The following is a 23220-nucleotide window of genomic DNA, read 5'->3' on the forward strand; positions in this document are numbered from 1 at the left end:
ACATAAGTATTTGAAGGATCACATGGACTTGTCTTCCATCTCAACAACATGGTAGTGATTGAGGTTTTATATTTCTTGCAGAACAACGTACAAGGGACCCAGTTGAAATTAAAGACATATGGATTGGATAAATCTCTGTACGACTGGCTGACAATACACTAGAAGAGGATACTTGACAAATATGTTGAAAGTGTTTTACAATCCCAATATATCTATGATTTCAACTGGGGCCCTTGTGGGTTGTTCTCCTAGAAAAGATTGCGCAAAATGTGCTCCAACAGATATAGCTCAACCACTGCCAAGTTCTTGGCAATGAGTTGGAGGACAGCTCCATGTGATCCTTCAAACATCCTGCCACCCGCATGCCTCAGCACCACTCACTCCACATTTCACAGACTTCAAATGCTTATCTCCACATGCCAGACGTTGAGAAGTTGCTCCAATCCACTTATATATCTTTGATTTCAACTAGGGCCCTTGTAGGTTGTTCACCTAGAAAAGCATGCCTAAAATGTCTTCCAACTTTTAATGTCCTTGACGATGAGTTTGAAGACAAGTCCATGTGATCCTTCAAATGCTTATGTTTCGAACAAATGATCCCCACCCGAATGCCTCTGCACCACTCACTCCTCAGTTCAGAGACCTCAAATGCTTATATATACATACGCATATCATTGCATAGCCAAACCAAGTCCTCACATCCTCTGTTTTCAAATCCTTTACTTTTTTCTCCCTTTCATCTGTAATCTTCACCATCTTTCTGAGCAGATAGCAATGGCTATTCGCTTGCCTGGTATTACAAATGCTAAGAACATTCTCCGCCGATCAAACTCATTTGCAAAGAAAGCAGCTTCAGCATTTATTGATGTTCCAAAAGGCCACCTTGCTATATATGTTGGAGAGGGCCATAAGAAGCGGTTCGTTGTTCCGGTATCATTTCTGAACCACTCTTCATTCCAACAATTGCTAGGCAAGGCTGAGGAAGAGTTTGGATTTGATCATCCAATGGGGGGCCTCACAAACCCCTGCAGCGAAGACATCTTCACTGATCTCACTTCTCGCTTACAAGAGTTGTTGTAGTACATAAACAAGCAGTGCCAATTTTTGTAAATCCATGTATATTCTCTCTTTCGTTTTGGCAGAAGAGATGGGGATTGTTACCCATTATAAATGTGACAACCAGATTTATTGCAGTTTCACAATTTGTTTCTATCTTTAAAACATTAAGAGCCATTCTGTTCATAAAAAACATCAAAGAGATGGGGATTGTTATCTATGAAGAGATGATGTTTATTTTTATTTTTTTGCCCATAATGTGAGAAAGCAGACCACCTCACTTTGTGCTCACAATGTGGAAATAGGGAATGTTAGAAACTACACTTCTATTTCACCACTATTTTATTATGTTAACGTGACAGTGCCAGTCCGCATAACATAGTATGATAAAGTAGTGGTTTCTAGCATTACTCATGAGGCCTTGTCTCTTTTGTTCTTCTGTGCAACCAATAACTCTGAACAATCATCCAATATCGGTTTTCCAAGTTTCTACCATTATGGGGCCCTAACTTGAATCAAAGTGGGGTAGTGATGCCCACAAAAGTCTTGGAATGAGCATCTACTCTTTTCATTTTGATTTCCCATATTCTATGCTTGGCACACAACATTGAGCAAAGCTGTTGCCAACATCCGAGCGGTATCTAAGCATTCCTGGTGGTTCAGAGTATGTTCATCAGCACAAGGATTATGCTCTCCACCATTGTTATTGCCGTCTCTTATACCTTTGAGCCTCTGTATTGGCGACATTTTCTATAAAACCCTTAAGATTTTCTATTGAACCTATCTTGGTTATGTTACAGTAGCCTTTATGGAATGATCTTGAGGAATTGAGAAAATTCCTTACCTCCATAAGTATGCAAGACAACCAGAGTTTCTCAGCTTTTCTATACCGCATTACACCACACAGGAAAGGAAACAAATTCCAAATCTCAGTAAAACTCCTATCATTCCCAACCTTAAACAAAATGAATTGTCTAGCAATGTTAGGCAACTTCAAGAGTTTCCTCCAACTCCAATAGCACACTTGAGGAATTTTCACTTGCCAAAAGCTCTTACCTTTTAGCAAGTACTCTTTCATCGATGCAACCCACAAAGAGCTAGCCCTTGCAAAAAGATTCCAAAAGTGCCTCTACGTGGAAGCCTTGTTCCAATCCTCCGATCTTTTAATTCCCAAACCTCCCTCCTAAGGTACACATATCAAGCTCCAACCTTCCTTTCTCTAGAGTTGACATCATCAGTCCCCGACCAAAGGAATCTGTTGAACTTTTGCTCCAAAAGTCTAATAATCTGTTTAGGGAGGATAAAAATAGATGATCAGTACACAAGATAACCTGCCATCAAAAGTTAATTTCTTGAACAACCAAGAGTTGATGTTTGCTGAAACTTCCTCAAGGAAAACACCACAATCCGCTGCTGACAATTTTTTGGATATTAGAGGGACCCCGCCAAGTAGGGCACAGGAAGATTTGCCTCCTTCATTTGAAGACAATCAAGCAGAAGTTCCTTCTCGGTAGCAGACAGACCAGAAAAGAACATAACTCTTACTTGGGTTAGCCTTCAAACCCAAAATATCAGCAAAATAAGCCAAAACATCCTTGATTGCTTGAGCAGATTTCACCATTGCAGCAGAGAAGATTAATTTTGCATTTTTTTCTATGGAGGATAAGTTATGCAGCTTTCTTATGACGAAATGGCGAAATCATCAAAGCTGAGCCAGGTTTTGGTTTGCACCACACCAAATCATAACAAATTTGAAATTAGTGTCTATCAATTTTTGTGCTAGGAAGTTGTTTACAAATTCTATTTATTGGCTTATCCAAAGGCTAAACTATAGGCTTATGGATTACTCAGCTATGATTAGTAACTGTTAAATGCTATAGAGTTCATTGATAACTCAAGGAGATCGAACTTGTGTTTCAGAACAGATTGCACCTCAATTTCTGAGATTAGCTCCAATGCCTACAATAGATTGACTATCATCCATAGAAAAACAAGTCAAATCAAACAAAATCTAAGGGGGTTGAAATATAACAGAATCTAAAAAGATCAATTTAAGCTGAGGAGAATGTGAGAGAGTGTAAGAGAGACCGCAATCATTCGCTTAGAAAAACTTAAGAGTAGGTATTCAATTCCCATCTCTTCTTCTGCTAAAAAAAATGAAGAATATACATGGATTTACAAAATTGTCACTGCTTGTTTATGTATTACAACAATTCATGTAAGTGAGAAGTGAGATCAATGAAGAGGTCTTCGCTGCAGGGAATTGTGTGACCACCCAATGGATGATCAAATCCAAATTCTTCCTCAGCCTTGCCTAGCAACAGTTGGAATGAAGGATGGTTTAGAAGTGATACTGGAACTATGAATCGCTTCATTTCGCTCTCCCCAACATATATAGCAAGGTGGCCTTTTGGAACATCCGAAAATGTGGAAGCTCCTCTCTTTGCAAATGAGTTTGATTGGCAGAGAATGTGCTTAGCATGTATAATACCAGGCAAGCGAATAGCCATTCCTATCTGCCAAGAAAGATGGTGAAGATCACAAATGAAAGGAGAGAAGAAAGTAAGGATTTGATAGCAGAGGATGTGAGGACTTGATTTGACTAAGGAATGATATGTGTATATATAGATGATTGAAATGTGAAAGTCTCTAAAATGTGAAGTGTGGCGCAGAAGCATAATAGTGAGATTTTTGTTGCAAGAGATAAGCATTTGAAGGATCAGATGGACCTGTCTTCCATTTCAACAACATGGTAGTGATTGAGGCTTTGTATTTTTGGAACAAGTTTGCGCAAATCCTTTCTTGGAGAACAACCTACAAGGGCCCCAGCATATATGCACTTCTAGTGTAAGAGGTGAGCCAGTCGTACAGATTTTCTCAAATCCATTCATCTTTGATTTCAACTGGGGCCCTTTGTAGGTTGCTCTCCCAGAAAAGCATGCCCAAAATGTCTTCCAACTTTTAATGTCATGATCACTAACATGTCCTTGAAGATGAGTTGGAAGACATCTCCATGTGATCCTTCAAATGCTTATGTTTCACTGACCAAATAGGCTGCTATAATTGATCATTGTGGGTTATCTAGTAGTGGTCCACCAATAGAAACTACAGCACTGACCAAATAAAATGACATAACTTTCTTCTGCAGATACATAATTCACTGAATTTTGTTATTCGGTTAAGTTGGATTGAGATGTTAGAATCATGTACAACATAACATGCTAGAGTGGTTTGGTTTTCCTATTCAATCATCCTTTCACATAGAGAGAGGCAAAACCATATGATCCCTCTTAAAAAAAGTCCGTTGATGGTCCCCAATGTTAGATAGCTCTCTCTTTAAGAGTTACTCCAATTGAGAATGCTGGCCACATAACATTAGAACTCCACAGGAGGTTTCTCCTAGCCACATCTCTTAACTTCAAGTGGGGTCCCATGTTGGTTATCACCCCAGAATTTGTTAGACATAAGGTCTTCCTTGAAGTACTATTCCAACCAGCACCAAGTTCTTTATGATGAGTTGGAAGACAGAGCCATGTGATCCTTCCAATGCCTGTCTTTCACCAATGCCCCCACAATACTCATACTCACATTTCAGAGATTTTCCCATCCCTCCTTTCATCTATATGTATACACACATGCATGTTATTCCAACACCCAAATCAAGTCCACTTATCTCCACAAGTAAACATTTATCCACCTATTTCTCCAAAGCCCTTTTTGAAGGTCAAGCTTTTACAGAAATGGCTATTCGAGTTCCTGCAATTATGCATGTTAAGCAGCTTCTGCGCTAGTCTTTTCTAAGCGGCAAAGAAGCAGCTTTCTCAAATAAAATTGTTCCAAAGGGTTGCTTTGCAGTCTATGTTGGTGAGGACCAGAAGAAGCGATTCATTCTACCTATATCATACCTAAATGAGCCTTCATTTCAGAACTTGTTAAATGAGGCCACGGAAGAATTTGGGTTTGATCATCCAATGGGTGGTCTAACAATTCCTTGCAGAGAAGAGGTTCTTATTGATCTCACTTCTCGCTTAAAGAGATTGTGATACGTGTCAGCAAAACAGACTAGTAAACTCATGCACGTTACCTCTTTCTTGATAAGGATAAGGTGGCAAATGTACACTCGATGGAGAAAGTTGCTAGGAAGAAGGTACTGCAGCATCTGAAGAACATATCCCTTTGCCTTGCTTGGACTACTCAGGCCAAGAAGATTTTCCAGCAGATATGGAGAGCGAAAGAGGCCCCAGATTTGATAGCAATGTGGAGAAACTCAGAGGAGATGCTTCATGGTTCCAACTTTATACCCGAAATATCTCACAAAATCCCAAGCAGAGAAGCCTTCAGTGATTTACTTGTAATCTGGGTAGCTCAATAGAGAAATGAAAGACATGATAATGAGTAGTGTTAAGAACACCATTGACCCAAAAGTAAATGTTTTCAATTTTGAATTAAGAGCATTGTATTCTATCACGAATCATTGTAAAATTCTTTTTCTTTTACAACAAAAGTTGGGAATCAATGCTTTCCATGCAAATATTTTGCATAGAAGTTCTTTTTTATGTACTGGTTAATGCCTTAGCTCCTTTGTTTCACATTGTAACCGTGAACTATCATGGTTGTTAGAATATTATCTAAATAATTAAATTAATTATTTTCTATTAGCTTAAATTTTTGGAATAATTGGTGATTTAACAATAACCATTTGGATTGTGAATGTAATTTTCATTATGAAACACTAACAATTCAATCAAGGCTTACTTTTTTCAAAAACAACACGGATATAAACAATCGAGTATAACAGCTTTGTTTGTCGATATGTTTTGGTGGTGTCTGTTGTTTTTTATTTGAAAAAGTGTTATGATGCAAGATAAAGGTGATTTTTTTTTTCTTGGTGTTCTTATGAGTATTTTGTATTTTGGTTGTTTGTTAATATTTTTGTTTTGAAAAGAGAAAATAAAAGATAGAGGTAGAACATTTTAACAAATGGAGCCGTTAATTCTTATCGCCGTCTTCATCTTTTAATAATTGAATTCCCTGTGTTTTCTCTCAGTTTTCTCCTTACTTTTCACTAAATAGCAAATTCTCAACAATCCTAACAGATTATGAGATCATAACAAAAATGAACGAAAATGGGGAAAAAAGAGAAGAAGCTTTTGTGGCAGGAGTCAGCACCAAAAGTTTGCAATAATTTCTTCACTTACAATGCAATACTTGTTTGAGATATGTAGGGTTGCTCCAGCTATGAGTACTTGTAGGACATACTTCATGTGTTCTTCACGGGGGTTTGTCCTGAAACTCAATGTACCAAGGGGAATTAAGAGAATATCATAGAATCAGAGTATTTGCTGATACAGATTACTTTTCTTTTTCCAGAATCCAGTTTTTATTGAGGTTAAACTGGATGTAAAGATACGAATTAGGCTCAAATTGTTCTCCAATCCACGTCTTTGCTTTAAACTGGGTCCCTTGTAGGTTGTTCTCCCAGCAAATGTTTGTGCTCAGCGTCTTCCAAAGTCTCAATTACTATCAAGTTCTTCATGATGAGTAGAAAAACAGGTCCATGTGATCCTTCAAATGCTAATGTCTCCCACCAACCCCACCTCACTACAAGAATCATTTTTTTTTGGTCATGGACCATTAGTAACGTGTAAATGGTGTTAACACGTTACTAAAGTTTAGCAACTTATCTATGATAACGTGTCTGACGGGTTGTGAAATTGGACATAACTATTTCAACTTTTGTCACGTGTTAGATTCTGACATGGTAACGTGTCAGAATATCACACGTTACAAAGGAATTGTAACGTGTCAGATTCTGACACGTTACCAAATGGTAATGTGTCAAAATCTGACACATTACTAAAGTTGAAAGAGATTTTTTTTTTTTTTTTTTTTTTTTTTTTTTTTTTTTTTTTTTTTAAAAAAAAAAATTTTCTCTGGTCATTATACTAAAATTTTCTTCGCTCAACACCTGATATACGAGTTACATATAATGACAATCTAATAATCTAATCCAACATCAAATAGATATATAATAACAATAATCTATCAATTCAACTATATATAACCACAATCCAATTACCACAAATAATCCAACTCTAAATGTGTATATATACACATCAACGTAGGAAATAGTAAAATACAATACAACTAACGTTATATACAAATACAAAAAACATATGCCTTAAACAAACACTACTCCGACCAAAGCTGAGTGAGCATCATCGTGACCCCATACGTCTTCTCGACTTCTCCGCACTAACTGCAAAATATAAAACAAACAATCAATCAACTAATTGACATTTGTGATATAATATTTTAAACTCCTAATAGATGAGCAATGTCAAAGTAAGTGATGTAACAATCGAATAATTGTCACATATACAACCTCGACATACATATTTGCATGACCTATATACAAACACATATAATCTACATATACATTTATTCAATGAGACGGCTTCAACAAATATGGTAAGATTAACTATGCAAAGCTCAAATCACAACCAAACCAACTAGGAATAACAAAGTAGATTATCTTGAGTTTATATATATATATATATATATATATATATATATATATATATATATATATACACGCACGAGGTGCCTGAACGACGAGTATAATGTCTTGACAAACGAAACTTCTGTCTAGCCGGTGTCTAGTGTTGGGTTTCATTGTGATCATCGTTCTCAGCTTCTACTCTTACGTCATCTACACATATTACATTGCAATTGTGTTAGATACAAACAAAGTTTATTTACCAAACAAAATTATTAGCCCTTAAAATGATATTCATCTTGTAAGATAACCATGTTAATCAAATAGAAACAATAAAAAAATATATTGTTACCTGATCGGCTATCAACTGAGGATCTCACAATCACTCGGGCTGGGGACTTTGCATCTTATAGATTCCTGATAGTTGTCACCTCCGGCTCGGACCCCATACGTCTCGACCCCTCAAGGCTGCGAATCCGGGCCTCATACGCCGCCATCTGAGCAACCATCTGCTGAGTCACCCGCGCGGTCACCGCCGCAGTAATCTCCTCACTCTGCTGCGCCAGCCTCGCATCCATTTGCTCCTTGTGCTTCTCCCTCTCAGCTTCAATGGCTCTTTCAAGTTCTTCATGCGAGACCATTGTCCCACTACGGTTCTGCGACTGTGCTTGGGACAGTGTATAGTATGAGTAGATGGTGTCGCTTGCAGGTAGAATATTCTTACTGACCCCTCGAACACGGCCCGCATACTTAGGCTTATTGTCATGCGCCAGAGCATAAGTGTCATTCGGTGTCCACCTAATCGTCCCCTAGGGCCCTTCTACCTGTTCCGCAGGGTCATTTTCCAATAACTTCTCCATCCGTGCCTATACATGAGCATTGTTATATATATAATTGTTAAGACTCAATAAGTTAATACATAAATAAAAATTCATGACAAGGTGTCTGCCACTTACAATTCTCGCTGTAGCCACCGGATTTTGGGCAGCTACCATCTTTCTTTGTATGGGTCTTGATATATGCCTTCACTCGCGTAGGAGCCTTGCCCGAACTAATTACCTGCAATAAATTCAAACCATCAATTAAACGTTCGTATATATACTGCACAATACATGACAAATATATATAGTTATGGTAAGTTAGAGTAGTACGTCCTCATGTGCGACCCTTGCAAAGCTCTTCGAGCCAGTGTAGTGTGGTGTTTGATTCTGTGCTCGTATGTCTTTCATGTGCGCACAATAAGCCTACGAACACAACATGTAGACATTATTAATCGCTAAGCCATCGAACAGTTACAATTAACGAAACATAAATAGTTTGAAGTCATGACCTACTTGATAAGCGGGATCACACCATTTCACCAACAATATTTCTACATCTGCGGGGTTGTACTTTGAAATGGTCTGGCCCACCCTTGCCACCACTGTCGCAGGAGTGTCGTCGCTCTGAATCATGAGCTTTTTCCTTAACTTGTGCCTCAAAAGCTTCTGCTTCTCGCCCATGTCTCTAAAAGCGTCTTTTTTAATTTCCGTCATATCCGTCCCAGGCATGATGTAGAAGTAATGCTGCATCAATTAAAAACTAGGGTATTAAAGCGCTTGTTGTTTTATAAAATTTAATATACAACTGCTACAAATCATAAATTACGAACATCTGATCTACACTTACCATCAATGACTCAAATAAATCCTCCTTACTTTATTCTGGTACATCCTTCCAGTTGTTGGATAACCTGATAAAAGACCCGATCTTGCAAGTCTTGCTCATAATCCGTCTAAATTTTTTGCTGCTTTGTCCTACGGGCTGCCACGCGCTATTATACTCCATGACAACCCTTTTTCCATCAGGAATGTCCCACAACTTTTGCGAGTCATTTACGGTCAAAACTTCAAAGTTACTTGCTCTATCAGCAATGATGAAGTATATATTAACACACAAATAGTTAAACATATATTATTTGAATTTATGTACTAATTAACTACATGTACCATCATGCGTAAATATGTACATATTTATAGTTCGGAATAGCATATATACATACCTATCATGTGAACCTGGTCAATAGACAATACTGGCCAAGCAGGGTCATCGTGTTGCTCATTGTGCGCGTCACCTGTCCCATCATCTATGTCTTCGGTGGCCTGTGTCTCACTATCATCCACAGGTGCCCCGCTGTATGGCTGCTGATCAAAAAAGCCATGCGGCAATATACCCCTCTGGGTCAATGAGGGTGGCAGTGATGGCAAACGCATGGAGTCCTCATAGTCGCGAGGACTAGGCTCATATCGATACCCAAACTGGGTAAGGCCTGTTGGACGGGATTGCTCCGCGAGTATATGGGCTATCTCAGCCGAAGTGCCGGGAATGTCGAAGACATAATCGTCTCTCACAGGTATCTGCCCTTTCACATGCTCCGGAAGTATCGGTTGATACCCTAATTGCTACTGGAGAAGCATAGCAGCTTCCTGCGACTCACTGTCCATTAGGCCATGACGCAATCTCGACTCAGAAGATTGTGCCCTCTAATTCCCTGATTGCTGCTGGAGTAGCATAGCAGCTTCCTGCGACTCACTGTCGGTGAGGCCATGGTGCGATCTCGACCCAAAAGAAGCTCCCCACCGTCATTTTGACTTCCCCCGAGTACTCATATCAACCTGCGAAATACAACACACAAACAATTATTTATGTGTATAGTGTAAGAAATATTCACCATGTATATGACGAAAAATTAACAATCAATGCACTAATAAATAACAACAAACCAATAAATGTAAAATATTTAATTCATATATGGAATGACATACGCCTCGATTGGTGCGAAGTCGGGTCGGACATATTGGATGTCATCATGCGGATCGTACAGCTGATTATTGTTTAAAGTTAGTGGCTCACTCTCGTGATAGTTGGCATGATCATCATCAGGCATTTGACCCTGACCAACACCGTTATGGCCCATGGGGACCCTAACGGTGAATAAGTAAAAGTAGGTTCATTACCTTTTTGTTATTCTTTTATTTCTTTTTTATTTTAATTTTTTGCTTAAAATTAAACTGAGGAGAATGTGAGAAGAGTGTAAGAGAAACTGCAATCATTGGATTAGAAAAACTCAGGGTCTCTTCTTCTGCTAAAAAAATGAAGAAGATACATGGATTTACAAAATTGGCACTGATTGTCTATGTATTACAACAACTCATGTAAGCGAGAAGTGAGATGAATGAAGATGTCTTCACTGCAGGGGATTGTAAGACCACCCATTGGATGATCAAATCCAAATTCTTCCTCAGCTTTGCCTAACAATTCTTGAAATGAAGAGTGGTTCAGAAATGATACTGGAACTACAAATCTCTTCTTTTGGCTCTCTCCAACATATATAGCAAGGTGGCCTTTTGGAACATCCATAAATGCTGAAGCTGCTCTCTTAGCAAATGAGTTTGATCGGCGGAGAATGTACTTAGCATTTATAACACCAGGCAAGCGAATAGCCATTGCTATATGCCCAGAAAGATGGTGAAGATCACAGATAAAAAGGGTGAAGAAAGTAAAGGATTTGAGAGCAGAGGATGTGAAGATCGACTTTGTTTGGCCATGCAATGATATGTATATGTATATATATAAGCATTTGAAGTCTCTGAAATGAGGAGTGTGTGGTGGAGAGCCATTTGGGTGGGGATCATATGTTGGAGACATAACATAAGCATTTGAAGGATCACATGAAGCTATCTTCCAACTCCATTGTCAAGGACATAACATAAGCATTTAATATGTTAGCTGGAAAAAGTTTTGGGCAAGCTTTTCTGGGTGAGCAATCAACCTACAAGGGCCCCATTTGAATCAAAGATATGTGGATTGCAGAGAACTCTGAACCACTGGCTGACCGCTTGCAATGGAGGACAGGTTTAGACATGTAGGAATAGCAGCCGATTATTTATTGGTCAGAATTAATTACTGGGGTCCATATTATTCTACTACATGATAAACCTTTTGGATAAATAAATGATTATATTTATGGATGCTAGAATTGGAACATCTTACCGTCTTGTGTTCATTTTCCATTCACAGCAGGAATGAGGAAATTTAAGGAAGGAAAAGCTGTCTCATGTCCCATGGAGTTGCCTTAACTTGTAGTTTGATAAGGGACACAGCTCATGTATTTGGGGTTTATCCGAACATTAGTGTAATATTTGGAATAAATAAAAGATAGAAGAAAATAGAAATAATAGGCAAGAAAAATGAAAATTTGAGAAAACTTATTAAAAATTTAGGAAAATTTAGCATGGTGGAGTTCGTTCAAACGAGACAATATCCCGTTTGAACGAGCTTGCCACATCAACAAAATTGAGTGGCAGCACTACCACATTAGCATACTGCTTTAAGTGTCACGTCATGCCATGTGTCAATCCAATTGCCATATCAACCACGTCAATAGGGAAAGCCGTAAAGTCAACCTATCACTTCATTTGTCATGCTAGCATCAAAGCGTGTCTGATGCCACATGTCATGTCAGGATTGGCCTGTCCAATGTTGGTGGCTCGTGTGGCCACCCCCACCTCTAGATGATGGCCCACTAGCAAACCCTAGTAGTGATGGGTGGCTTACCCCACTCCCACCCAAGGTATTTTTTTTAGTTTTTTTCTTTTTTTTTTAGTATTTAATAATATAGAGAATTATTATTTCAATATGATGCGACAAAAAAATGCTGACGTGATTTAGCATGCATCACTTAATTGAACGGATAACACACGGAATGACCCATTTGAAATCCACAACGAATTTAAACAATTAAATTCAATTTTTAAACACTCAGGGAGTAATCACAAAAGTACGTTTACTCATGAATTTATTTTACATTTACCATTAAAATTTTGTTTTGAACCTCCCCCAAAAAGTTTTTTTTTAGTTGTTGCCTTAGTTTTGCCCCTGGTTCAGCCTCTGAGAATAAGGATGAATGTAGGATCATGCACACCTAGTACAACTTTGCTTAACTTCATAGGCTGAGATATACAATTAACTATGTACACTTTAAATGTACTTAGCTTGTGTAAATTATGGTTAAATTTCATAATAAATATGACTTAAAGCCCAACTATTGTCTTGCATACTAAAAGAAAGTAAGGGATTTTCCCAATTTTGTGGGTGATCTACCCTACTTTGAAGGGAGTTAGGGCATAATGGCAAAAGCTTGGATAATCGATACTGGATGAAGTTCAAGTTATTGATTGCACATAAGAACAAAAGAGATGAGAATCCATCCCAAAAGAGATCACGCACAGGGGTGGAACTACATGGGGGCTTTTGGGGGCTTCCCCCAAGCCCCCATGTTTCCCCAAAATTTTTAAACCTATCACATGTGCCCATTTTTCACAAATTATGTTAGAAACCACATATTTATCCTACTATGCCGATTCAACGGTATCATTCCACCTTTCTATCAATCCTTATTACCAAAAAAAAGAAAAAAAAATTTGGCAAACTGGCACTGTCACGTCAACATAATAAAATAATCATAAAATAAAAGTGTGGTTTCTAGCCTTCCCCTCTTCCACATTGTGGGTGCAAATTTGTCCGTGAAAAAATAAAAATAAATCCCATCTCTCTCTGGGTAACATTCCCCATCTGTCTAATGACAATATAAGAAAATAATGGCTCTTGTTGTTTTAAAGATAGAAACAAATGGTGAAACTGCAATAAATCTGGATGTAAAATTTTTAATGGGTAACAATCCCCATCTCTTGTGGCAAAAAGAAAGAAAGAATATACATGAATTTACAAAAATTGGCACTGCTAGATCGTTTGTTTGTTTTAGTGCTGCATATTACAACAACCCATGTAAGCTAGAAGTGAGATGAATGAAGATGTTTTCACTGCAGGGGATTGTGAGACCACCCATTGGATGATCAAATCCAAATTCTTCCTCAGCTTTGCCTAGTAGTTCTTGAAATGAAGAGTGGTTCAGAAATGATACTGGAACTACGAACCGCTTCTTTTGGCTCTCTCCAACATATATAGCAACGTGGCCTTTTGGAACATCAATAAAAGCTGAAGCTGCTTTCTTTGCAAATGAGTTTGATCGGCAGAGAATGTTCTTAGCATCTTTAACACCAGGCAAGCGAATGGCCATTGCTATCTGCCCAGAAAGATGGTGAAGATCACAGATGAAAAGGTGAAGAAAGTAAAGGATTTGAGAGCAGAGGACTTGGTTTGGCTATGCAATGATATGTGTATGTATATATATATATATGTATAAGCATTTGAAGGATCACATGGACTTGTCTTGCTGGATGACATTTTAGGTATTCTTTTCCAGGAGAAAAGCCAATAAAGGGCCCCAGTTGAAATCAAAGATATATGTAAGTGGATTGGAGCAACTTCTCAACGTCTGGCATGTGGAGATAAGCATTTGAAGTCTGTAAAATGTGGAGTGAGTGGTGCTGAGGCATGCGGGTGGCAGGATATTTGAAGGATCACATGGAGCTGTCCTCCAACTCATTGCCAAGAACTTGGCAGTGGTTGAGATATATCTGTTGGAGCACATTTTGCTCAATCTTTTCTGGGTGAACAACCCACAAGGGCCCCAGTTGAAATGAAAGACATATCGGGATTGTAAAACACTTTCTACATATATCTTCAGTAATCATCTTCTAGTGTATTGTCAGCCAATCGTACAGAGATTTATCCAATCCATATGTCTTTGATTTCAACTGGGTCCCTTGTAGGTTGTTCTGCAAGAAATATAAAGCCTCAATCACTACCATGTTGTTGAGATGGAAGACAAGTCCATGTGATCCTCAAATGCTTATGTCCTACTCCGCATTGCAGAGACTTTCACAAGCTAGTCATATCTATATATACATGCACATAACACATCATTCCATACCCAAACACAAGTCTTCAAATCCTTACTTTCTCTCCTCCCTTTTATTTTCTTATCTTCACTATCTTTCCCAGAAACAACATACATAGATAGCAATGGCCATTCGTTTGCCTGGTATTACAAATGCTAAGAACATTCTCCGCCGATCAAACTCATTTGCAAAGAAAGCAGCTTCAGCATTTATTGATGTTCCAAAAGGCCACCTTGCTATATATGTTGGAGAGGGCCAAAAGAAGCGGTTCGTTGTTCCAGTATCATTTCTGAACCACTCTTCATTCCAACAATTGCTAGGCAAGGCTGAGGAAAAATTTGGATTTGATCATCCAATGGGGGGCCTCACAATCCCCTGCAGCGAAGACATCTTCACTGATCTCACTTCTCGACTACAAGAGTTGTTGTAATACATAAACAAGCAGTGCCAATTTTTGTAAATCCATGTATATTCTCTCTTTCTTTTTGGCAGAAGAGATGGGAATTGTGACCCATTAAAAATTTTACAACCAGATTTATTGTAGTTTCACAATTTGTTTCTATCTTTAAAACATTAAGAGGCATTATGTTCATATAAAACATTAAAGAGATGGGGATTGTTACCTATTAAGAGATGGTGTTTATTTTTATTTTTTCGCCCATAATGTGAGAAAGGGGACCACCTCACTTTGCGTTCACAACGTGGAAAAAGGAAATGTTAGAAACTACACTTCTATTTCACCACTAACAAAGATTTGATCGAAAGGTGGAATGCTATTGTCAAGTCAGAATAGTAAGATAAATATGTGGTTTTCTATTGAACCTATCTTCATTAGGTTGCCGTTGCCTTTATTGAATGATCTTGAAGAATTGGAAAATTCCTTTTACTTTCTTTAAGTATGCAAGACAATAGTTGGACTTTAAGTCATATTTATTATGAAATTAAACCATAATTTACACAAGCTAAGTGCATCTAAAGTAAGTATACATTGTTAATTACACATCTCAGCCTATGAAGTTAAGCTAAGTTGTACTAGGTGTGTATGATCCTACATTCATCCTTATTCTCAGAGGGTGAACCAAAACATCAGCGGGGGCAAAACTAAAACAAAAACTTTTTGGGGGGAGGTTCAAAACAAAATTTTAATGGTAAATGTACAATAAATTAATGAGTAAACGTACATTTTGCGATCACTCTCTGAGTGTTTAAAAATTTGAATTTGATTGTTTAAATTCATTGTGGATTTCAAATTGGTCCTTCCCTGTGTTTTCCGTCCAAGTAAGTGATGCATATTAAATCACGTCAGCATTTTTTGGCCGCATCATATTGAAATAATAATTCTCTATATTATTAAATACTAAAAAAAAAAAAAAAAAAACCTTGGGTGAAAGTGGTGTAAGCCACCCATCATTGCTAGGGTTTGCTTGTGGGCTATACTCTAGAGGTGAGGGGTGGCCGCACGAGCCACCTACGTTGGGCAGGCCCATTCTGATATGACATGTGGCGTTGGACACCATTTGATGCTAGCATGACAAATGAAGTGGCATGTTGACTTTATCTACTGACGTGGTTGATGTGGCAATTGGATTGACACATGGCGTGACATGACACTAATAGCAGTAGAGAAATGCTAGATGTGGGTTCTACATATTCAATAGTAAATTTTTTTAAAAAAATATATAGAGATAGGGGATAGATAGTTAGGAGAATGAATTTTAACATTTCTCAAAGTAGTATGCTAATGTACGTAGTAGTGCTGCCACTCAACTTTGTTGATGTGGCAAGCTCGTTCGAATGAGATATTGTCTCGTTTGAACGAACTCCACCTTGTTCACATGAGATCTTCCTCTTTCAAATGAGAATGCTAAATTTTCCTAAATTTTTAATAAGTTTTCTCAATTTTTCATTTTTCTTGCCTATTATTTATATTTTCTTCTATCTTTTATTTATTCCAAATATTACACTAATGTTCGGATAAACCCCAAATACTTGAGCTGTACCTTATCATCAAACTACAAGTTGAGGCGACTCCAAGGGACATGAGACGGCTTTTCCTTCCTTAAAATTTCTCATTCCTGCTGTGAATGGAAAATGATCACAAAACGGTAAGATGTTCCAATTAATTCTAGCATCCATAAATATAATCATTGATTTATCCAAAAGGTTTATCATGTAGTAGAATAATATGGACCCCAGTAGTAAATTCTGACCAAGAAATTAATAATAGGCTGATATGCCTACATGTCTAAACCTGTCCTCCATTGCAAGCGGTCAGCCAGTCGTTGAGAGTTCTCTGCAATCCTAACAAGATTAAAGAATATCTCTGATGATTATTTTCTCACCGTAATTGGTTGAGATATCTGCATTCATATTTATAGAATCAAAGGAAGTTGAGTTATATACAAACTCATGTACAGAATTAAAGAGATTTAAATTATTCTCTACAGATGAGTTATCTACAAGATAAATACAATCTTATCACAATAACTAAGTCTTTGATTCTAACTCTTATCTTCTCTCGAGAGTTTCATCTTTATCTTGATCTTCAATATTATCACATGTGGTGTCTGACTTCAATATGACTTGTGCTTTAACAAATCCACATATCTTTGATTCAAATGGGGTCCTTGAAGGTTGATTGCTCACCAGAAAAGCTTGCCCAAAACTTTTTCCAGCGAACATATTAAATGCTTATGTTATGGAGTTGGAAGCCAGCTCCATGTGATCCTTCTTTTAACTAGATTGAAACATTAGAAAGTGAAAACACATTAATTAAGGGATCAAATACTTTAGAAAATTAATGTTGGTTCCTCTTAGTTAATTAGTATTTGTGAATAGGCAAAATTAGAATTCAATTAGTAAAAGAAGAAGACGACGATAAGAATTAATGGCTCCATTTGTTAAAAAATTTTACTTCTATCTTTTTTTCTCTTCTCAAAACAAAAATATTAACGAAGAACTGAAACACAAAGTATTGATAAAAAAAAAAAAACAATTTTCACCTTTATGTTGCGTCATAAAACTTTTTCAAAAAGAAAAAAAACAAATGACACAATCAAAACACATTAATAGACACAAAGCTGTTATATTCAATTATATATAACCATGTGGTTTTTGAAAAAAGTAAGCCTAGATCGAATTGTTAGCGTTTTATATTGGAAATTACATTCTCAATCCTAATATTAATTTTTAAATTATAGTTATTCCAAACGTTTACGTTAATATAAAAATAATTAATTTAATTATTTAATTAATATTCTAACAACTATCGTGGTCACAATGTGAGACAAAGGAGCAAAGGGATTAACCAATACATAAAAAAGAACTTCTATGCAAAATACTTGCATGGAAAGCTTTGATTCCCAAATTTTGTTATAAAAGAAAAATAATTTTACAATGATTTGTGAAAGAACTCAATGCTCTTAATTCAAAATTGAAAAGATGGATTTTTGGGTCAATGGTGTTCTCAACACTAATCATCATGTCTTTCTTTTTTCTATTGAGCTACCCAGATTACAAGTAGATCACTGAAGGCTTAAAGGCAATTTTGTGAGAACCACACGTAGGAAGAATTTTTCTATCATCTTTCTTGGAACCATGAAGCACCTCCGCTGAGCTTCTCCACATTGCCTTTACATATGTGGCCTCTTGAGCCCTCCACATCTGCTGGAAAATCTGCTTGGCTTGAACAGTCCAAGGCAAATGGATATGTTCTTCAGATACTGCTCTACCTTCTGCATAGCAACTTTCTGAACCGAGTGCACATTTTCCCACTCTATCCTTCTCCAGAAAGAGATGAAGTGCTTGAGTTTACAAATCTGTTTTGCAGATTGATCTCGGTGCCATGTATCACAATCTGTTTAAGCGAGACATGACATCAATAAGGACGTCTTCTATGCAAGGAATTGTTAGACCACCCATTGGATGATCAAACCCAAATTCTTCCGTGGCCTCATTTAACAATTTCTGAAATGAAGGCTCATTTAGGTATGATATAGGTAGAATGAATCGCTTCTTCTGGTCCTCACCAACATAGACTGCAAAGCAACCTTTCGGAACAATTTTATTTGAGAGAGCTGCTTCTTTGCCGCGTAGAAAAGACCAGCGGAGAAGCTGCTTAACATGCATAGTTGCAGGAACTCGAATAGCCATTTCTGTAAAAGCTTGACCTTCAAAAAGGGATTTGGAGAAATAGGTGGATAAATGTTTACTTGTGGAGATAAGTGGATTTGATTTGGTTGTTGGAATAACATGTTTGTCTATATATAGATGAAAGGAGGGATGGGAAAATCTCTGAAATGTGAGTATGAGTATTGTGGGGTATTGGTGAAAGACAGGCATTTGAAGGATCACATGCTTTTGTCTTCCAACTCATCATCAAGAACTTGGTGCTGGTTGGAATAGAACTTCAAGGAAGACCTTATGTCCAACTATGTCTGGGAGGGTAACCAACATGGGACCCCACTTGAAGTTAAGAGATGTGGCTAGGAGCATCCTCCTGTGAAGTTCTAATGTTATGTGGCCAGCATTCTCAATTGGAGTAAGTTTTAAAGAGAGATATATCTAACATTGGGTACCATCAAAGGACATTTTTCAAGATGGATCATATGCTTTTGCCTCTCTCTAAGTTTCATTAATTTTCATGCTCTAATCTATATGTTGGTATTCATCAATCACAGCCTGTCACATAACAGAACAAACTACAGAGATGTTGGAGCAAATATAAACTAGCAGGGACATATATGTAGATCAGGTATATCTCAAATTACACAAACAATTTATCACTTCATGTGAAGATGTTGCTTAATACAAACAGCAGAAGAATTGGACTGGAAATATGTAGGCCCTAAATCTGAAAGGATGACTGAATAGGAAAACCTAACCACCCTAGCCTTTTATGCTGTAGATGACTCCAACATCTCATGCAACTTAACCGAAGAAGAGAATTCAGTGAGCTATGTATCTGCTGAAGAAAGTTTTTTCATTCTATTTGGTCAGTGCAGCAGTTTCTATTGGTGGACCAGTACCAGTTAACCCACAATGATCAATCATAGAAGCCTATTTGGTCAGTGAAACATAAGCATTTGAAGGTTCACATGGAGCTGTCTTCCAACTCATCATCAAGGACTTGTTAGTGATCCAGACATTAAAAGTTGGAAGCCATTTTGGGCATGCTTTTCTGGGAGAACTACCTACAAAGGGCCCCAGTTGAACTCAAAGATAAGAGGATTGGAGAAAATCTGTACGACTGGCTCACCTCTTACACTAGAAGTGCATATATGCTGGCGCCCTTGTAGGTTGTTCTCCAAGAAAGGCTTGTCCAAACTTGTTCCAACAAATATAAAGCCTTTATGACTACCATGTTGTTGAGATGGAAGGCAGGTCCATGTGATCCTTCAAATGCTAATATCGTTCAAAAAAAATCTCATCGTTATGCTTCATACACCAATCATCTATATATACACATATCTTTCCTTAGTCAGACCAAGTCCTCACATCCTCTGCTATCAAATCCTTTTTTTTTTTTTTTTTTCTCCCATATATTTCATTTGTGATCTTCACCATCTCTCTTGGCACATAGCAATGGCTATTCGCTTGCCCGGTATTATACATGCTAAGCACATTCTCCGCCGATCAAACTCATTTGCAAAGAGAGCAGCTTCCACATTTATGGATGTTCCAAAAGGTCACCTTGCTATATATGTTGGAGAGAGCGAAAAGAAGCGATTCATAGTTCCAGTATCACTTCTAAACCATCCTTCATTCCAACAGTTGCAAGGCTGAGGAAGAATTTGGATTTGATCATCCATTGGGTGGTCTCACAATTCCCTGCAGTGAAGACCTCTTCATTGATCTCACTTCTCACTTACACGAATTGTTGTAATACATAAACAAGCAGTGACAATTTTGTAAATCCATGTATATTCTTCATTTTTTTTAGCAGAAGAAGAGATGGGGATTGACTACCTACCCTAAGTTTTTCTAATCGAATGATTGCTCTTTCACTCTTCTCACATTCTCCTCGGTTTAAATTGTTGATCTTTAGATTCAGTGATATTTCAAACCCCTTTGATTTTGTTTGATTTGACATGTTTTTCTATGGATGATAGTCTATCTAATGTAGCCATTGATTTTTGTGGTTTGTCTACTATCTGCTCCAATCTTGTCTTCTTGAAAAGAATGAGCAACCTTCTCGAAAATTTGAATGAAATCAACTAGAAAAAGTATAGTTTTTAATGGAAAACCAAACACAAAGTTAAGACCTTTTCAAAATTTTAACTTGTTCACTTATATCTTTCCATAAATTTTCTTTTGGATCCTTGTTTTTTGTACGCAGTACTTGTAGATCTCAAAATATTTATTAATTAATTGATTGAAAAACAGTACTGTCTAAAGTTATGAAGATTAAATCTCTTTGATACCACATCCAATTATAACATCTGTTAATATGTTAATTCAGAATCTATGGTATGAGCAAGAAACATGTACGTGCAAGAGATTTTGCATAGGGTTGTGAAAATAAATTTATTTGGGTTGCACAATGAGGTAGCCTTCCTTTCAATGAAATTCCTTATTCTTCAAGTGTGCTCTTGCAGAAGGTGTATTGAAGACAGAAGTCATTTATTTTTTGAGTGTAGTTTCTGCAAAAGAGTTTGGTTGGAAAATTGAAGGAAGTGTTTGATTGATGATCCTTCAAATGAATGGGAAGTTATTATAGAGAGAGGAGTCAAAGAATGGAAAGGTGAAGGGTTGAAAGCTGTTTTGTTCAGATAATGCTTGAGTGCTTCTGTTTACAATTTAGGGAAGGAGAGAAATAACATTAGGCATGGGAATCATATACAAGCTGAGGAGAAACTTATTCAGAAAATTAGTTGGGATGTTAGAATGCGGATCATGTCTAATGGTAGATTTCTGAGAAGCAGAGAAAATGAAGAATTATGTTGCAGCTAGGGCCAGTAGGATAGTTTGTTTGGAGGCAGATGAATTTTTTGCTTTTCTCGAGTAGTTGGAATTTTTCTGGTTTGGTTTCTCTTCCTCTGCTATGTTTCTGCAGCAGATGAAGGTTGTGAGCTTCAGAATAAAGAAGTATTGCTGGTTCTGTTGTGTTGGGTTATGTTTTGGCTCATTCGGTTTGCATGTAAAGTTGGTGAAAATGAAGCATCTCAAAGTGTCCAGAAAAATTGATTTTAGAAGGGCCGGTCGGACAGCCAGAAGCCAGGTCCGGACCAAATTTCCAGAAACAATTTTATGAAGAGGTTCGGACCGCCAGAAGCAGGGTCCGGACCCCATTTCTAGAAACTGTCTTTTGAAGGAGGGGTCCGGACCACCAGAAGCAGGGTCCGGACCCCATTTCCAGAAACTGTCTTTTGAAGGAGGGGTCCGGACCACCAGAAGCAGGGTCCGGACTCCATTTCCCGAAAGTTCATTTTATGAGGCCTGTCCGGACCTCAGATTTGCAGGGTCCGGACCTGGCTGACTTATTAGGGTTATTTTCTATTTAAACACGATTTTGCTACATTTATACGTACGTATTTTTGGAGAGCAAAATCAGAGAGCTTAGAGAGAGATATTGTTCTAGCTTATTTGAGAAGGGATTAAATACGTGAAGCCAATTGGAGTTCCGAGGAAAGGAAATCTTATAGAAGAATTGTGCCAGATGTTCTGGAAAGGGCTACTGCGGTAGAAGTCAAGTGGGTCGCTTGTCGTGTACAAGGAAGAGTAGATTGCAAAGGTTTTGTAATTCTTCTTGTATTCCCTATTCTTCATATAGTGGATTGATTTCCTGGGTTTGGCTGCCCCGGAGAGGTTTTACATTTAGAGAGTTCTCTAAATGGTTTCCTCTTCGTAACCAAATATCTGTGTTCTTGATTTTCATTACATATCTGTATTTGGTTGATTATTGATTGTTATGTCAGATCTTATTCCGCTTAATATTTGTGAATCACCTAGACATTTAAATAGGTGTCGTTTGGAGTTGTATTTAGAATTTTCAATTGGTATCAGAGCGGGTTCACTCTGTCAAAGGATTAAATTCCTGAGTGTGATCCTATATACTTTCTAGATGTCCCAAACTCTTGATTGTTTTGAAACTATTATGTCTTCTGATAAACAGTATTATTCTGATTATGATTCTGATAATGAAATTGATCTTCAGGAGACTTATAATTTGTTGTTTGTGAAATTCTCTGAGTTACAAGTTATTAATTCCAAGAATCTAAAGAAACTCAGAGAGGCTGAACATGATAAAGATGAGCTAATTGGTGAATTGAGTGATTCTCTTGATTTGTGTAAAACATTGAAATCTGAAAATCATGATCTTGCTAATAAAGTTGAGTCATTAGAGAATGAATTAAAGGAGTCCAAAACTCTATTGGAAAAATTCTCTAAAGATAATCTTGACAAAATTTTGCATACCCAAAAATCTACTTGTGATAAACCTGGGATTGATTTTGACAAGATTATTGCTCATTCTTCTAACCTTGCTTCTTCTTCCAAGAAAGCTTTTGTTGAAACAGAAAACTTGGAAGAGCCATTGGATAAAGATAAGCTAGTTGCTGTTCACTCTTCAAGAAGAAGAGGAAAAGAAGTCTTAAAGAAAAAGAAGAAAACAACTACTGCGACCTCAAGAGGTAAGAAGGGTAAGAAAGGTAAGTACTCTCGTGTTGAGCACTTTTTACCTAGAAGCAACTCCAACTTTGTTTACCTTGCAAGGAACCAACCTTCTCAAAGGTTCATTCCTACATGCCACCATTGTGGGATTATTGGTCATATTAGACCAAATTGTTCTAAGTTGAAATCGCAAAGACCTTGGAATAAAAAGGT

General features: G+C 37.5%; 6 protein-coding genes and 2 pseudogenes across 6 annotated transcripts; 4 read left to right on the forward strand and 4 right to left on the reverse strand.

Annotated features, from left to right (window-relative positions):
- Positions 1-754: 754 nt before the first annotated feature.
- LOC132167912 (auxin-responsive protein SAUR21-like) lies at positions 755-1160 on the forward strand. Its single transcript, XM_059578957.2, has one exon. The coding sequence runs from the start codon at positions 775-777 to the stop codon at positions 1078-1080; it is 306 nt and encodes a 101-aa protein (XP_059434940.2). The 5' UTR covers positions 755-774; the 3' UTR covers positions 1081-1160.
- Positions 1161-3260: 2100 nt separating this feature from the next.
- LOC132170201 (auxin-responsive protein SAUR23-like) lies at positions 3261-3566 on the reverse strand. The gene has a single exon (XM_059581092.2). It carries the CDS (start codon positions 3564-3566, stop codon positions 3261-3263), a length of 306 nt encoding a protein of 101 aa, XP_059437075.2.
- A 999-nt stretch (positions 3567-4565) lies between these two features.
- Positions 4566-5099, forward strand: LOC132167919 (auxin-induced protein X10A-like; annotated as a pseudogene).
- A 5636-nt stretch (positions 5100-10735) lies between these two features.
- On the reverse strand, positions 10736-11099 carry LOC132167914 (auxin-responsive protein SAUR23-like). The gene has a single exon (XM_059578959.2). The coding sequence runs from the start codon at positions 11039-11041 to the stop codon at positions 10736-10738; it is 306 nt and encodes a 101-aa protein (XP_059434942.1). The 5' UTR covers positions 11042-11099.
- Positions 11100-13367: 2268 nt separating this feature from the next.
- On the reverse strand, positions 13368-13992 carry LOC132167916 (auxin-responsive protein SAUR23-like). Its single transcript, XM_059578961.2, has 2 exons — positions 13949-13992; positions 13368-13797 (listed from the first exon to the last, which is right to left on the reverse strand). The coding sequence occupies exon 2, from the start codon at positions 13671-13673 to the stop codon at positions 13368-13370; it is 306 nt and encodes a 101-aa protein (XP_059434944.2). The 5' UTR covers positions 13674-13797; positions 13949-13992.
- A 464-nt stretch (positions 13993-14456) lies between these two features.
- LOC132167913 (auxin-responsive protein SAUR21-like) lies at positions 14457-14856 on the forward strand. Its single transcript, XM_059578958.2, has one exon. It carries the CDS (start codon positions 14522-14524, stop codon positions 14825-14827), a length of 306 nt encoding a protein of 101 aa, XP_059434941.2. The 5' UTR covers positions 14457-14521; the 3' UTR covers positions 14828-14856.
- A 3390-nt stretch (positions 14857-18246) lies between these two features.
- On the reverse strand, positions 18247-19518 carry LOC132182007 (auxin-responsive protein SAUR26-like). The gene is made up of 2 exons (XM_059595224.2): positions 19469-19518; positions 18247-18727 (listed from the first exon to the last, which is right to left on the reverse strand). Exons 1-2 carry the CDS (start codon positions 19516-19518, stop codon positions 18247-18249), a joined length of 531 nt encoding a protein of 176 aa, XP_059451207.2.
- A 462-nt stretch (positions 19519-19980) lies between these two features.
- On the forward strand, positions 19981-20281 carry LOC148587437 (auxin-responsive protein SAUR23-like; annotated as a pseudogene).
- The last annotated feature ends 2939 nt before the right edge of the window (positions 20282-23220 follow it).

Source organism: Corylus avellana, chromosome 2 (genome assembly GCF_965113065.1).
Source record: "Corylus avellana chromosome 2, dhCorAvel1.hap1.2, whole genome shotgun sequence".
NCBI classification, from domain to species: Eukaryota; Viridiplantae; Streptophyta; class Magnoliopsida; order Fagales; family Betulaceae; genus Corylus; species Corylus avellana.

Bases quoted from the DNA above. Each gene is read 5' to 3' on its own strand.
- LOC132167913 (XM_059578958.2), top strand. From the start codon at position 14,522: ATGGCCATTCGTTTGCCTGGTATTACAAATGCTAAGAACATTCTCCGC.
- LOC132167914 (XM_059578959.2), bottom strand. From the start codon at position 11,041: ATGGCTATTCGCTTGCCTGGTGTTATAAATGCTAAGTACATTCTCCGC.
- LOC132167916 (XM_059578961.2), bottom strand. From the start codon at position 13,673: ATGGCCATTCGCTTGCCTGGTGTTAAAGATGCTAAGAACATTCTCTGC.
- LOC132170201 (XM_059581092.2), bottom strand. From the start codon at position 3,566: ATGGCTATTCGCTTGCCTGGTATTATACATGCTAAGCACATTCTCTGC.
- LOC132167912 (XM_059578957.2), top strand. From the start codon at position 775: ATGGCTATTCGCTTGCCTGGTATTACAAATGCTAAGAACATTCTCCGC.
- LOC132182007 (XM_059595224.2), bottom strand. From the start codon at position 19,518: ATGATGAGTTGGAAGACAGCTCCATGTGAACCTTCAAATGCTTATGTT. The intron at 18,728-19,468 runs ACTGACCAAATA...AATGCCTGTCTT, and splicing joins CCTTCAAATGCTTATGTTTC to TCACCAATACCCCACAATAC.